The sequence below is a fragment of the Pantherophis guttatus genome, chromosome 4 (assembly GCF_059756535.1).
Source record: "Pantherophis guttatus breed Tessera chromosome 4, ASM5975653v1, whole genome shotgun sequence".
NCBI lineage: Eukaryota > Metazoa > Chordata > Lepidosauria > Squamata > Colubridae > Pantherophis > Pantherophis guttatus.
In genome coordinates, this window is record NC_142066.1 from 25,920,656 (window position 1) to 25,937,431 (window position 16,776).

Sequence of the window (16,776 nt, forward strand, 5' to 3'; positions counted from 1 at the left end):
AGTTTGATGACACACACTGCCATTTTGTTTTGTTTTAAGTTGGATTCTAACTTACAGATTCTGTTCTGCTCCAGTTTTTCTGATGACAGAAAAACTGTCAGCTTTACTATTTCCAAGGGCTTAGCCAGCAACAGATTGTCATTTGTTACCCTTCTTGTTTTTTGTTTCGGTATTTGGGGGTGGATGTTCCCTTATTATGTTCCCTTCCATACTAAACACGGTAAGAAATATAAATCAAATTAAGAGTATTTAGAGGCATCCTGCAGGGCCATAATGGTGCTTAAGATGGTGAAGCTCCTGACCAGGGTCCAAGCCATTTTGTCTTCTCTCCTTCCATTCATTTGAGAGTTGCCAAGATAACGATTTTAGACTCGGGTAAGAAAGCTGAAGTGATAAACTGGTGGTTGGATTTAGCCGCTGTAATCTCCAAGGGGAATTAATGTGGTGGAATGTAGTCTGGATTCCGAGGCTGGAAGGGCCGCATGCCAGAGGACCGAGAGACAGCAAAGTTTAGATAGTTTGATTGGGAGGAAAAGGCTCAAGGTAGCAACTTGGTGTATATCTTTATTGATGCTAGTAGTTTGCTTTACTGTGGCAAGATTTCTGTCCATAGAGGAGGAACAATGAAGGAAACTGCTTTGGAGTAATTCAGCGCATCTTTCTTGGTTTTAGAGCTTGACATTTATTTAACTAACTGTCTGTTACTGTCCAGATTTCCAAAGAGTTTCTTTCGTCCCTTGCCAAGTGGGGGAAGGTAGAATTCGCCCAATTCCCTATTAAGTCTTACCCATTTCTGCTGTACAACTGATAAGACAAACAAAGGCCAAAGGTCCAGAATCCCAAAATCTGCTATTCTCTAGAAAAAAAATCTCACGACAATATGCACACAAAACAGCAGATTTATCTCAGATCAAGGGGCTAGCAGAGAACGCAGACAAAACATGTTTGCCTGCCTGCATCTTATTCTGGTCCTCTTATCATGTGTACCTGCCATCTGCCTTGGCAAACACATATTATGGCTCTTTTTCTAAGACAGTCAGTAGAAGCACTTGAAATAAATGCAACAATAGCTTCTTTTTTCGTTTTTGAAAAGGAAGTCTTCATTACCAGCACCACAGTCTCCTGGCTCCCCACTTCCTCCCCACTCCCCCACCCCCACCCCCACTGAGCATTTATAACAGATAGCCTGGCTGTAGTCTCTGGAGAGAAACATGATCTGATCATTGGGTCTCATTTTCTGTGTTCAATGGTTCTGTAAGGAGATTGCTTTGGTTTTCTTTCTCGGTCTTAGAATCTTCCTTCTCTGCACCATCTTCTAGATTGTCAGCTGCTTGCACAGCATTCTCATTTTCTCCTTCAAGTTCTATCTTCTGTTTATAATTCCGTTTGAAGAACCCACACTGTAAGAAAAGCCATTAGAAGCAGAAATTAGGTCGAGAGATCTAGCCTCAGCTTAAAGATTTTGAATTTGTAAGGAGAGCCAGTTTAATCTAGTAGCGGTTGTGCACCAGGCTAGAAAGCGGAAGATCACGAGTTCTAGTCTTGCCTTAGCCAGAAAAGGCACTTGGGTGATTTTGGGCCAATCCCTTTCTCTTAGCCCAAGTTACCTCACAGAGTTATGGGGCGGGGGGAATAGACGGCGGAAGGCGTATTGAATATGTTTGCCACCTTGAATTATTTGTAAAAATAATGGAAGTGGGATACAAATAAATAAATACGTTTACCGCTTATAATTATTTGTAAAAATAATAAGCTCTACAACTTTTGTGAGGTAAACAGTTACACATAAGCTATCTCACAGAACAACTGTTAGAAATGGAGTTTTTGTTGTATGTTGCAAAATAAAAAATAATTTGAAAAAAGTTTTATAAACACAAATACAGTTATCCCTTCACTTAAAACTATTCGTTTAGTGACCATTCAAAGTTACAACAGCACTGAGCAAATGACTTATGACCATTTTTCACACTTAATGATCGTTGCAGCATCCCCATGGTCATGTGATCAGAGTTCAGCCGCTTGGCAACTGGCATGAATTTATGACGGTTGCGGGGTCCTGGGGTCATGTGACCACCTTTTGTGAGGGTCCTGGGGTCATGTGACCACCTTTTGTGACTTTGACAAAGTCAATGAAGAAGTCAGATTCACTTAACAACCATGTTACTAACTTAACAACTCTGGTGACTCACATAACAACTGTGGCAAAAAAAGGTTGTTAAATGGGGCAAAACTCACTTAACAGCTATCTTGCTTAGCAATAGAAATTTTTGATTTCTGTTTTGTTCATAAAGCAAGGACTACATATAATCTAGCCCTAAATAATATAATTACCAGAGGCTGATGGTCTCTAATGGGAAATGTAAGCATTCTCCTTTTTTAGGCATGAAACCTAGTTTTACTGGGTAGTATAAGACTTTAGCTAAACAATCCTTTTAAATTAAAATGGGTTGGAATCTGATTCATGTCATAGATCTGTACACCCATCTGAATAAGAACATTTTCCAGAGCTGTTCTGAGCAGTGCATAAGGCCACATTTTATAATTCCCAAATTATAAAATTTCTGCCCTAGGAAAAGATCTAATCCTAATATAAAAATTATTAGTTTAGACCTTAGTGTACTCTCCAGTATGCTTTTGGGAGAGCCTAGGAAAAGCAATTAATTATTGGTCATCATTGTGGAACTATAACATTATTATAAAAATAATAGATGAAATGCTATAAAAATACAAATGTTTTTTCTCTCTTCTCCTGAGATATATTTCAGGAAAATCTAAATACCAAAGCAGACCACAAGCATGCTGTTCTTCTGATTAAACTGCTTTTCAAACTTTGGTAAGTTTGTAAATAAGTGATAGAGCAACTAAGATCAGATTTAAGTCAGAACAGTCTTAAGAATGTAAGAATTCCAATAATTCTTTCTTGGAGCTGTGAAACAATTTTGCATGTCAGAGACAACATCAACAATAATTGGCAACGATTAGGAAATGATCCCTGCTCAGTGGTATAGTCCATGCTTTGCAAACAAAAGATCCTAGGCTTAATTTCTGACATCTCAAATAATCCTAGCTGAAACTGTAGCCTGACAATATACTTCGGACATTATAAAATAGTGATGGATAAGTTGAATAATTTGTGAATGTTAGCAATGCTAGTTTGAAATATTATTGATCCAATCATTTTTTAAACCCAACTGACCAGGAAGAGCCCAACTTTCAGTTCCTCAGAATTGCTCTGGATTTCTGAAATAAAGGAATTCTCACCTTGTAAAGTACTACAATGCAGAGAACAAGTAAGACCAAGCCTCCAATGGCGCTGCCTATTATAATTGGGAGATAATTCATCATAATTATCACTTCTATGTCTGTGACCTGTGGGGCATATAAAAGAAAGAAAGGGATGCATAAAGTCACAATCATATCTTTACAGCCAGGGAGATCCTGTAAATAAGAAAACATTTAAGACTGGCATATGGCCATATTTTCTCCATCGAAGTTTTATTAAGTAGTTGCTTTAAATAAGAATAATAGCTAGTAGATGAAGTTTCCTTCCTGTTCAGCTGAAGATTCTGATAATGCAAACTTTATTACCTCATAACATTTTCCCTTCTGTTCTAATAAATAATTATTATTATTAATATTTGACCTTTCAATCCGCTCAGTGACTTTAAAAAGTAGTTAAAAATTCCCCAAAACACTAATTTGAAGTGTTTGAACATACTTTGTAATAATGTCTGAAAATGAAGGAGATTTAGAGGATCTTGAATGTTTTATCCAGTTGTTGTGTTTTTTGATTGGTTCTAACAAAACCTACTTGCAAATTAGATTTTGGATTGTACTTGAAGGGATGATATGGTTTATTTAATACAGGAGGTGAAATTAGTAGATTGCATCAAAAAATGTTCAAAAAATCATGGGACTTAGGGTTTGTAGCCTGTTTGATCAGTTGACCACATTATAGCAAAGAAAAAAGTTCAATAACTTGGCCTAAATCTTCTCCCTTTTTAAATGTAAATTTTAATTTGTTTTTAAATTATGGGGTATTTTAAATTTGTCTCAACCAAATTATTTAATTCGTTTTTATTCTATTTTAAACTTTTGTATTTATGTGTTTTATATTGTGGCTGTTCACCGCCTTGAGTCCTTCGGGAGTAGGGCGGTATAGAAATTTAATAAAATAATAAATAAATTTAAAAGTGTTCTGCAACCTTTCTGTGAACCTTCTGAATCAAAATTCCCCAACCTTTTCAGCTTTGCAGAGTGGCGGGGAGTGGGGGAGGGGATGGTTCCATGTGCTTGCGGGCAAGCACATATGTGCAGCTCTATTTGCACACAAGCATTGGGCACACGCATCCACCACTTCTGCAGTCTGGTTCTGAAAGGCTCAGGGCCCGGTAGTGGATGGGGATCCCTGTTCTGAATGGTTCTGAGAGCTTCCAGCCTAAAATATATGGATTGGTTGGAGGAATATTATAGCAGAAGAGATAACAATACCATAAGATTACAATATCATAAGAATACAGAAAATTCTTAGGGAAGAAGGGAAAGAAATAATTTCAGTCACAAACCCACCTGAATCTGAGCAAATTCATGACTGTAGACATTTTTATATCTTCCAGTATCAAATTCAACCCACAAGGCTGTGCAAAGCTTGGCCTGAAGAGATTGCTAACAAGATAAAAGGATAATGAAGTTTACATTGCATCAGGCAGCATAAATCATACAATGAATATGCCAGTTTTTATCAAAGCAAGTCATTTGCTTTCAAACATGTGGGTGCAAGAACTAAATTCAAAGTCTTTGGGAGTTCAAGTAGCCCGCCCAAAAATGTTTGTGTTTGCTTGAGGTTTTTAATTATAAACATAGTAGGTGGAAAGCCATGTTAATTTATGGTATCCCAGAACTGGAGGCTGGTATAAGACATACAGTTTTGTTACAAAATAACAATAGTCACTTCATCAAATGCAATGTAGATGGAAAGGGAGAAACAAGATTATGTGAGACAGATTACAAGTATTGTATGAATGAACAGCTGTAATGTGTTCAAAATCCATTAACACAACTGTGATCTTCAGAGATAGTTAGAAAACTTTAATGTATATAATAACCATTTGATGTTCAGCAATTTATCACTCAATTGTGCTGACAACTGTGTTCCTATAGTATGCTAAGCGAAACGAACAAATCATAACAAAATAACAGGTTATTTTAAAATCTGGATAATATCATGACATAACATGATGATAATATGATAGCTAGATTAGACATTTACTCCCATCACAGACTCTTTGCTAATACCTCATCTCAGTTTTTTGTAGGTCTGTAGTTTCTTTCCTTTGCAATCCACAAGCTTTATAAACGTCCCTGCCTACTGAAATATTCAGACATCTATTAGATGAGGGAAAATAAATTTTCCCATTCTCCAGGTTTCAGATATAAGAGAAATGGGTTAGAAACCACTGTTAATTATGGAGCTGTTTTTACCTCTGATTTGTTTTGTGTAAACATCATCCCAGTAATATGGATCGTAGATGAATTTATCTGTCCAAGATCACATTTGTAGATAAGATATTCATCAATTGCACAGTGCTAGAAAAAAAAAACATCACAGTTAAAGAAATGTTCCAGCTGCACTCACCATCTTTTTTAGGAATTGTTAGATTGCTTAAAATGACAGTTTATTTTGATCAAATTAATATTCCCATTAATATCCTGATATACTTCCTTGTAAATAATAATACCACAAAAGAAGAAACAGTGGAAGACATTTTCAGATCATAGCCTTGTCCCAAGTCAGTAAGAAGAAATTGTTTACTTCTTTCTTTAAGAAGGGAATAATTATTTGGGGAGCTAGTTGTTTTAATGATCAAGCAATTCCATGATGAATCACACAATTTATTTAAAATCTTTAAGAAACTGGCTGTGCCCCAGTGCCCCAATGATCTACACAAATAAAAATAAAAATAAAAAGGTAACTTATGGATGATACTATTCCAGAAAGATTTCAGTACATTTCAATCTATTCATGTCTTCCTAACATAGGACACCCAGTTCATTCAAGGAATCTGCTTGGATGGAAGAAGCTGAGGTGGTTTAGTTAAATTCTCTGAAGTAGAATTTCTATACTACTCATAGGGGAGGAATCCTACTAATTCAGCCTTTCCTGTTCTTTATCTCAGAGGGACTGGAATGGTATCCTCTGTGTCCTTTAGAATAATTTACTACTTTTGAGAGTGGTGTAAACATTCAGCTTTTTCCATCCAAATGGATTTCTTAAATGAATGAGTCTTTGTTAGGAACAGAAGAAGAAATTATTTCAAAATTAGATACCCATTAATTCTTGAGTAGCTGATTGTTAAACCCAATTCAAAATGAAGTTACTTATTCTTAGCCTTTGAGAGAAATAGGAATTATTCCTGTAAGGAAGTGAGCAAGAGGGAAGCCATATTTATCCTTAATATGACCTAAAACACCAGCTGTTAGATGTTAGATACTGAGTTGTGTCAGAGGGACTTTTTGAGGAGAAAAACAAAGCCATAAATTGATTAAGCACATTCCAAGCCAGGTCAGGCTAACTTTGGCAGGAATGTAGCTGTAATACTGAAATTAATGATATTGTTATGATAAACATGTGGTAAACTATTGGAAGATTTCTAGTCTGGGGAAACTGGTGCTATTGAGCCAAAAACCTATCTTACATAAGTTGGCAAAGGATAATGAGGAGCGTTAAAGTGGTGGTTGTTTTTGTCGTTGAAACTGTATTTAAATTTCTGTATTTGCATGCATAATTCGCTCTCTTTTGTTTCTCCACACATGAGCACAAAGGGGGTTCCTTTTGCAAAAGGTTATTAAAGCTCTTTGTATTGTTCATTGTTTCCTGATTGTTTCAATTGAGACATTTAAATCTCACAGCCTGCCTTCCTTCCTTCCTTCCTTCCTTCATCCCAGTATGTCCCTCTCTAACAACTTTGCTCATTTGTCTCTACCAACTTTTATTATCCAAATATCTCCACTAACTCCAAAATACTTTTTCTGCCTTACTGTCACTAACTCAGTGTCTAACTCCTGGATTCCTATGAAGACTCCTAATCCCTATGAAGTGAATTTCCTTTCTTCCTTCAAAGTTCTGCTTGAAGCCCACCTCTTCCATTAAACCTTTAACCTACTACCTTAGTTTCCAAAGTTACTTAAAACAATGGGTAAGCATCAGCACACAAGAGTTATCAGTTCCTTCCTGAGAATCTTTAGATGCTCTAGGTATCTAATCCACTCCTGACTGTTCTTCATCTCAGCATAATTTGGAGGGACAAATTCTGTCTTTGGGTTATTGTTAAGAGAAATGGGATTGGCAATCCGTAAATCCCAATCTACCCTATGCTAGTTCCTAATTTACTGGAAGCATGACTATTTCAGTGAAATAAGTACAGGCAGCCCTTGACCTACGACCACAATTGAACCCAAAGTATCTGTTGTTAAGTGAATCATTTGTTAAGTGAGTTTTCTCCCATTTTACAACCTTTCTTGCCACTGTTGTTAAGTGAATCACTGCAGTTGATAAATTAGTAACCCAGTTGTTAAGTGAATCTGGCTTCCCCTTTGACTTTGTTTATCAGAAAGTCGCAAAAGGTGATTACATGACTGTGAGATACTGCAACCGTCATAAATATGAATCAGTTGTCAAGCATCTGAATTTTGATCACGTGATCATGGGGATGCTACAAAGGTTGTAACTGTGAAAAATGGTTATAAGTCACTTTTTTCAGTGCCATTGTAACTTTGAACAGCAACTAAACGAAATGTTGTAAGATGAAGTCTACCTATACATGTTTTTTTTTGGTTTATCTCTGCTTCCTTTTCTGTTTCATCTCCCATCTGTTGTTTATATAACATGAACCACCCAGAGCATAGAGCTGCACATGTAAAGCAGCATATTTTTAATTACTTAATAATATTGCATCATATTTAGAGATATAAGCTACCTTAATTAACGTGGGATAATTCCTTACGGTCATGTTCGTTTCAGGCTGGCAATTCACATTAGGTTCCTAAAAAAAAACACCAACTATTCCATATTATTGTCATGAAAAACATGTAACATCAAATGGATGGCTGAAATCGGCAGCGTTACTGCTATGAGACGGCAACCTTATTTTTTTGTCAGTCTAACTAAAGCAGCAAGTTGCTCCAGAGGCTGCTGGCATCAAAACCTTTAATTTATTGTGGATTTCCTTGACAGCAGGCCTTCAGATAATTACAGAAAGATTTTAAAAGGTTTGTAAATTACACAAGGAAACCAAGGTTTTCCCCCCTGTAATAGTGTTTCTTGACCTTGCAACTTGAAGATGGGTGGACTTCAATTCCCAAAATTCCCCAGCCAGAAACACTGCTCTACATTAATCTACCCCAAGAATGTTTTAAATGCAGGAAACAAGATAGCCTCAGATTATCTGTTATGATGATCAAATAAGCATTAATTAAGACATTACTTAAGTACATATTTAAATGGGAACATAGCAGGGGTGGGATCCTACCGGTTTAATAACCGGTTCGCTGAGAGTGTGCTTTGCTAACAGTTCGCCTGAACCAGTCCAAACCGGTAGAATCCCATCACTGGAACATAGTATGAGAGTGGAGGTTATTACAGGAACCATTTCAGTGATCTGAAAAGGAGGCTCAAAATATTGGCTTACTTGTGTGTAGTATAAGCAGACAAAGTAAACTCTGAAGTTTTTAATATAGAAAGGTATGCCTGGATCGATTATGTCAAATAATGCTGTGTTAGCCACCCTGCCTTTGTAAACTTGAACATTATTTTTTCGTCCTGTAATTCCTAACACACTTCTATTTTAGAAAAAATGACATTAGCACTCTTTGCCTTAGATAAAATCATTTAAAGATAAGGGAAGATTCATAGTATTCTTTAAAAAATTTAAATGTGTCTGATAATTGTAAAGTGTGTGCATGTCTGTGTGAAAACCTGTAAGATGTGGGTATGACATCACAATCCAAGCCTCACCTCTTTTACAGGTGCACCATAGGTTTGGATCACATTGCTGCACCTGCCAAATTGCAAGTTTTGATCTTACCTCCAGTAGATCCTTTTGATGGAACCAACTGGATTGTCTAAAACAGCCTCGGGAGCTTAGATTTGAGCATAGAACAACAGTTCACATAAGTTTCCATTAAGTAAGGTGACGTACCTCAGTTAGGATTTTATCAATCTTCCATATCAGTCCAGAAAGAATTTTAGTTGGCACTTTGACATACACCAATACTTTAGGTGGTGGGAACGCCCCCAGGGCCCAGTTAGTTACCTAGTAGTGAAAGAAAGTGAAGGGCAAAGTAGCTACAATGGTGCATTGGAAAATCTGCAAGAAACATCGTTTGCTTGTAAGCAAAAACTGATGGGACCACCAAAAAGGCAAAGTAATAGGAAATGAAGAAGCCAAAGTGCTCTGGAACTTTAGAATTCAAACAGCCATGCATCTGCCACACCACACTTAACAACTGTCATTAAGAAAGACAAAAAAAGTCTGGATAGTGGATATTACAATACCTGGAGACAGCAGAAGAGAAAAGAAAGAACTAGAGAAAATCATCACATACAAAGACCTGCAAATAGAAGTAGAACAACTGTGGCAAAAGAAAGCAAAGATAGTAAAAATAGTAATATACACCTTGGGTGCAATCCCAAAACATCTGGGAGCATCCCTTGAACACTATCGTCATTGACAGCATTACCATTGGTCAATTGCAAAAGGCAACTTTGCTTGGAACAACTTACATCCTGCGACAAGACCTGTAACACCTGCCTACAACATCTGCCTATCCCAAGTATTTGGGAAAGATTTGATAGATGGACAAAAGTACCAAACTCAGCCTAAACATCTGGCTGATTGTGCAACCAACCATTATAAAGTTGGTAATGTTTAATGTTGTAAGCCACCCGGAGCCACCTAAGTGTGACTTGGGCAGCCATATAAATTTCTTTAATAAATGAAAATACATAAAAATAAGCCTTTGGGGCACTTTCTCCCAAATCCACTGGATTCTAAGCACCATGACAGACATTACAGAGTTCTTATTTTGGGAGAAATCTTGCAAGCACCAACTCACTTGGTAGGAATGTGTCACGGTCTTGTTTTCTTGCCGTTCAGAACTGAATTCAATGTATTGGTTAGATGTTTCTAACCTGCAAGAGACAAAAGCAGGAATGGATGAGCAAGGAAGGAAATGAGAAGGTGAGAAAGGCAAACCCACCCCAAAATGGAATTTATACCATAGCAACAGATCTTATTATTACTAGAACCCCCTTGAATTTACTGTCTCCAAGAGAACTTAACTATCCACAATAAAAAATAGTTGAAAAGGGAAAAATAATTTTGCAGTACTTGCAGACAGAGGGCTCCTAATACTGTTAAAAGACATTATGCAGTCTTTTTAACTGGTTCTCTGTAGAAAGAAAGAAGCCAAGTGGTGAGGGGGGAAAAAAAAGAGAGGGCTGCACCTCAAAGCTGACAAGATGTGGACTCTGCCTAGTATTCCAACAGCAAATTCACAATAAAACCTCATTTAGAAGCCCAATCTTGGAACCAAGCAAAGTAACCCTAGAGCAAGGGTGAAATCCAGCAGGTTCTGACAGGTTCTGGAGAAACGGTAGCGGAAATTTTGAGTAGTTCGTAGAACCAGCAAATACCACCTCTGGCTGGCCCCAGAGTGGGGTGGGAATGGAGATTTTGCAATATCCTCCCCCCAGGAGTGGGGAGGGAATGAGGATTTTGCAGTATCCTTCTCCTGCCACGCCCACCAAGCCATGCCCACAGAACTGGTAGTAAAAAAATTTGGATTTCACCACTGCCCTAGAGTATATTCTGTATTTGTGATGATGCCACAACAAACAACTGTTGGAAGCCCAGGAAATGTTGTGTCTTCTGAAAAATGAGCGTGGAAGATTTTGCAGGAATTTCAAACACCAGGATTTGTAAAGTTACTAGATCAGAGTGCGACTTATCCAGTCACTAGGTTGTTCTGGATGTTAGATTCGTTCTGCTTAATTATGGAATACACTACAGTGGCATACAGCTCTGCTTTCATTTCCAGGAGGAAAATGGGAAGAAAAGGCAACCAAGAGTCTTACCTCTTGACAATGATGTTGATGGGGTACTTCACAGGGATGCTAAGAAGAGCTCTGTTGTTTTGAAGGGTTTCATTCTCCTCGTTCTCACTATAAGAGAGTAACGCACAATATAATCTTAGAACTACTCGTTCCAGAGGTGATCCAGATTTCCACATCCAAAAGCAACAAAACAAGGACAACCTCCCCCTATGTCTGAAAAGTTTTCGGTCAGATGTGTGCTTCCTACTCTAACATGCCAGCGAAATATGGACACTGACTTCACAATCAATACAAAAGCAACTAGTGGCACAAAGAGCCATGGAAAGATATACGCTCGGCATTATAAGACAAGATAGAGAGACCTGCACATGGATTAGAGAACAAATGAAAGTATATAGGATGCCATCAAGGGAGTAAAAGAATTGAAGTGGAAATGGACAGGCCGCATAACAAGAAGAGTTGATGACAGCTGGATCAAGGCAGTCGTAGAATGGATCCCGTTTGATAAAAATCAGCATGAAAGCGACCTAACAGAAGATGATATCGGCAAGAATTGCGGGCCCAATTGGCAAAAAAAAAAGTTCAAGACCGTATGGCTTGGAAGCATGCAGAAGAGGCCTTCATCCTACAGTGGATAGGCTAGAATGAAAGCAACAAATATATTTTGTTGTAGCCAACATGTCTGTTTATAGCAGACAATTCTTCTCCAACATCTGATATGGATAGTTGGTTCTTGCTTAATGACCATTTGAAGGTATAATGGATTACCACCACCACCCCCAAATGTACTTACAGATCCAGAGTTCTGAGGGCTGCACAAGCAGTTGCAGCATTCTGCAATCACATGGCCATGATATTTTGGCTGGTTTCCAGCCTTTTTGGTGGGTGTCCGTGGAAAAAACACTCATAAAATAGATTCACGTAATGATTGAGGTGTTCCCTTAATGAGCAACATGTTTCAATTAACAACAGCCACAAAGAAAGTTGTAAAATTGGATCCTGTCATGCCTTGTATGACCATCATATTTATGATGGAAATCCAGGATTCCATTATGGTCATAAGTTGAGGACTGTACTACATTATAGTAGTGTACATCATAATAAATAAATACTAAATAAATACTAAATTATAATAACTATAAGCTGTACACTGATGGTTTCTATTCTGGTTTTCTCTGCAGCCGCAATCTAATCTTTTTTTCAATCCACTTTCCCCTTTTCATTTAAGACCTTTACATTTTTGGATCCCCCCCAATTTTATCTTGTGTACTCTGCCATTTATCCATGATTTTCCTTTCCAAAACTTTTTGCTACTTTTCCATCTTTCCTCTCCCTTCTCATCCTAAGTGGAGGATTTAAAATTAAGACAACTTATTTTACTTTCTAGGTGGCACCTAACATAGTAAGGCTGCAAGAGATAAAACACAATGGTTCAGTAAAACATGTAATTGAAGTTTACCTAGTGACATACGCCACCATCTCCAAGTTTTCTTTCCAGGCAGTGTTGTCAAGCACACCAAACTGAAGTTGAATCAAAGCCTAAGAGAGAGCAGGTCAACACTAAGATAGTTCACAATGCCTGCCAAGTATTTTACTGTTTTTTTCATTCTATGTCTCTAGCCTCTGACAATCAGATCAAGCTCCTTCACCCCCGTTAAGCTCACTAAACAATAGAAGATGCATTCAGACATTCCTTACATTCAGACTTACAAATATATATATATTGTTTTTAGGCCGAGGGTGCCAGGATTGTCTGAAGACAATTTCTATGGTCATATGGCTCTTATGACTATACACCAAAGACTCATGGAATGCTATTACCTTCCCACAGAAGAGTTACCTATTTATCTACTTGCATTTGCATGCTTTCGCACTGCTAGGTAAGCAGGAGCTGGGGCAAGCTCAGGAGCTCACTCTGTTGTGCAGAGTTAGGGTCTTAAACTTGGTCTGTCAGCTCTCCAGCTGACAAGCTCAGTATCTTTAACTGCTGAGGCATTGCACTCTGTGTGTGTGTGTGTGTGTGTGTGTGTGTGTGTGTGTGTGTGTGTATTAAAAAAAATCACATTTTCTGTTCTTTCTACTTGATCATCTATATTCATGATCAAGACATTGGCAGGACTCACCCAACAGTTGCCAAATCTAAATGTGACATTGTTGCTTGACATAACGTTAGGTGAACACAACTGCCGTGGTTTGTAAACTCTTGTTTTTAATTTAGCACAATATATGAGCAGGTGTTGTGGATGGTTCAGAAAACCACGGCCAATAAGTAAATGGTGGCTTCTTGTAAAGTGTGAACCTGCACACAACTTATTTCAGTATACCAGTTTTGCTATAGGCGTCATCTTTAAGCAGCTTCTGCTTCCAAAAAATGGGGAAAAGTCATAATATCTAGTTTAGAGGATGCTATTAGACAACAACAATAACAACAACAATGCAAGATGGCCAACTGTTCCATATTGCTGTGATGAATTGCAACTAAACTGACTTGCAAATTATAACTCATCCTTAGGAGCACTTTAGGATCCTTGGTCCCTATATTGACTGACCCAATATAATGGTATGTGGGAATGACCTTGCCTTGTTCCTTCAACTATAGTGACTTCTGAGTGTAGTTTGTTGCCCGGTCATAGCACAGGACTGGCAAGGTTTGCAAGCAACTATCCATAAATTCTACAAACTTAGCATGTGTGCTTTTTTGACTAGATGACCTACAAGATCCCTTCCAACTCTATTAATCTGTTAATCCAGTGTGTCCTGCAAACCCAGGAAATGAGGTTAGTTGATTAAACCATGCTTTAAGGACCGGTAAGCATTTCTTACAATACAGGCATCATCCTGCATAGAAAATGGTGAAGATCCACCACGACCAGCCCCCTCCCAGCTCACTAGGGTGATTGTATACCTTTGTGCTATTCCTGTAGATGGGGTGACTGACGTTGCAAGCAAGGCCTTGAAAGTCCTGACGATGTAGCATTGCATTACACTGCAGGATGACGAGAGCATTGAACTGGGAAAGAAGAGAAGCGGTGGTGAGATTCGGTTTAATTGCTGCGACTTTCTCCTTTCCAACTCAAGACCGGTTATCCTGTGGTGGGATATGGTCCAGGGTCACAGGAAGGAGGGGCACTTTTCCAGAGGGCAAAGAGATGCCATAGCAGATCTTGGAATGTCTGGCAGGCAGGAAGAGGGTGAAGGCGGAGCCTCCCTAGCAGTTCATATTTATTATAAGTTTTATTTGTCAAGCATATATAAGATAACAGGTAAAAGTATAAACATAATTTGAATACATGAAAAGAGTAAGTAAAAAGGAATATTAGGACAGGGACGGTAGACAGGCTGGTGCACTTATAAGTATAAGATACTCTCTGGTTCACAGAGTGTATCTTATACTTATGCAGATAGTTGCTTTAATCTGGCATGATTCATGTCAGGCCCAAAGAACCATAAATGACATGTGGAGTTACGGGTAATCCTTGACTTATGACCACAACTGAGCCCAAAATTTCTGTTGCTAAGCAAGACAATGCTTAAGAGAGTTTTGTCCCATGTTACACATTTTTCTTGAATCATCTCAATTAAGTTAATAACACTGTTGTTAAGTGAATCGGGCTTCCCCATTGATTTTGATTGTGAGAAGATCGTAAAAGATGATTATAGGACCCCAAGAGACTGAAACCCTCATAAACACGACTCAGTTGCCAAGCAGCTGAGTTTTGATCACGTGACCACGGGGATGCTGCATTGGTCGTAAGTGCGAAAAACGGTCATAAGTCATTTTTTTTAAGTGCTGTTGTAACTTCAAACAGTCACTAAGCAAACTGTTATAAGTAAAGGACTACCTATACTTCTGAATATTCTTTATTGTTGTTCTCCTACAAACAGAATCTTGCCAGGCCAAATCTGTATAACAATAGATACCGTGTTTCCCTGAAAATAAGACCCTGTCTTATATTTTTTGAACCCTGAAATAAGTGCTTGGCCTTATTTTCGGGGAGGTCTTATTATTTTGGGGTGCATGGAGCAAGATGGGGCTCCTCTTGCCGCCTTACCTGATTTCCAGCTCTGCATTTATATATTTTTGAGGAGGGCTTATTTTCAAGGGGAGGCTTATTTTAGTGCATGCGCTCAAAAGCCCAATTGGGCTTATTATCAGGGGATGTCTTATTTTGGAGAAAACAGGGTATACAGTAGAACCTCTGGACATGAACTCTTCTGACCACAACCAAATCGGGTGCCAACCAAAAAGTTCACTCCGCTCCCCCCACCCCAGCCGATTTCCCCTTCTGCACCATTTTTTTTTTTTTTGTAAGCACCAAATTTCCAAAATTAGGTTTGGGTCACAACCAAATCAGTTTACAACCAAAGTTATGGAACGAATTATGGTCATCACCAGAGGTTCTATTGTACTCTGTGAATTGCTAGGGAGGGTCTGCCTTCATTCTCTTCTGCAACACTAGTGCAAGTGGGGTGTGTGCACTCGTGCCAACAATAGTGCCCACGTGATGCCACGATGCTAGTGCAAGTGGGTGAATGTGTGCACTTGAGGTGTCGATAGTGACCACGTGATGCTGTGGCACTAGCGCAAATGCGGGGAGTGTGCGTTCTTGGCGATGGTAGCGCCCATGTGACCCCATGACACTAGTGCGAGTGGGGGGTGCAGGCACACACAGATGTATATGCACCTGGGGGTGGGGAGGACGGAACACACCCACTGCAAAATCCTGCCTTCAAAAGGTGGCATACGTACTTTCAGCACTGAATGTTTGCGGAAAGAAAGGCCTGGCAAGAGGGGCACGTAGAGCATTGTAAAATAGGCATCTTCCCGCTGATTCACCAGTTCCAAATTCATTTCTAGCGGATATTGAGGAGATACAACCAGTTCCTTAGACCTGTTGTACAGGAGCAGAAGTGGATTAGTGCTATTCGATTCCCAATTTCAATAAATATACCGAAAACAGAATCAAATACAGAATAACAGAGTTGGAAGGGACCTTGAAGATCTTCTAGTCCAACCCGTGCTTGAGCAGGAGACCTACACCATTCTGAACAAACGGCTGTCCAATCTCTTCTTAAATATGGTTTTATCGGTATAATATAAAGCAGTACTAGCACTTCACATGATCTTGACAATATCCTACTGTTGACTGCAGCCTTGAGGCAAGCTTGCTAAATAGCCACAAGAGTTGCTGTTCAATGCAACTTCACCCTAGAGTCTTTAGAACGGTAGAAACTGGTGCAGAAGAGAAGCTAGGAGTTTTTGAAAGGTCATTTATTCAACTCCAGCAACCTAAAATCATAAGGATTTTTCTCCGTACCATGTTTGTCATCTGTGGCTTCACTCAGCTTCACATTAAAATTTCAATATTTTACAAAGCTAAATATAAGAATTATTAAAACAATCTACAGATAGTCACTACAGATAGATACACTACAGATAGTGTATCTGGATCTGGATCCGTTCCAGTTGAGCTTCAGGCCTGGGTACAGCACGGAAACGGCATTGGTCGCGTTGGTTGATGATCTCTGGAGGGCTCAGGATAGAGGTTGCTCCTCTGTCCTGGTCCTATTACATCTCTCAACAGCTTTTGATACCATCGACCATGGTATCATGCTGCACCGGTTGGAAGAGTTAGGGGTGGGGGGCACTGTGTTGCAGTGGT

At 38.8% G+C, this 16,776-nt stretch overlaps 1 protein-coding gene across 1 annotated transcript in view; it reads right to left on the reverse strand.

Annotated features, from left to right (window-relative positions):
• Nucleotides 1–551: 551 nt before the first annotated feature.
• Nucleotides 552–16,776, reverse strand: part of ITGAL (integrin subunit alpha L) — a 74,870-nt gene continuing 58,645 nt past the window's right edge. The window contains exons 20-30 of the mRNA XM_034419755.2: nt 15,864–16,005; nt 14,019–14,123; nt 12,573–12,652; nt 11,135–11,221; nt 10,114–10,189; nt 9,198–9,311; nt 7,977–8,042; nt 5,482–5,586; nt 4,570–4,665; nt 3,262–3,369; nt 552–1,400 (exon numbers count right to left, since the gene is read on the reverse strand). Of these exons, the coding sequence (XP_034275646.2) occupies nt 1,221–1,400; nt 3,262–3,369; nt 4,570–4,665; nt 5,482–5,586; nt 7,977–8,042; nt 9,198–9,311; nt 10,114–10,189; nt 11,135–11,221; nt 12,573–12,652; nt 14,019–14,123; nt 15,864–16,005 (1,159 nt within the window). The 3' untranslated portion in view covers nt 552–1,220. The remainder of the gene's footprint in view (nt 1,401–3,261; nt 3,370–4,569; nt 4,666–5,481; nt 5,587–7,976; nt 8,043–9,197; nt 9,312–10,113; nt 10,190–11,134; nt 11,222–12,572; nt 12,653–14,018; nt 14,124–15,863; nt 16,006–16,776) is intronic.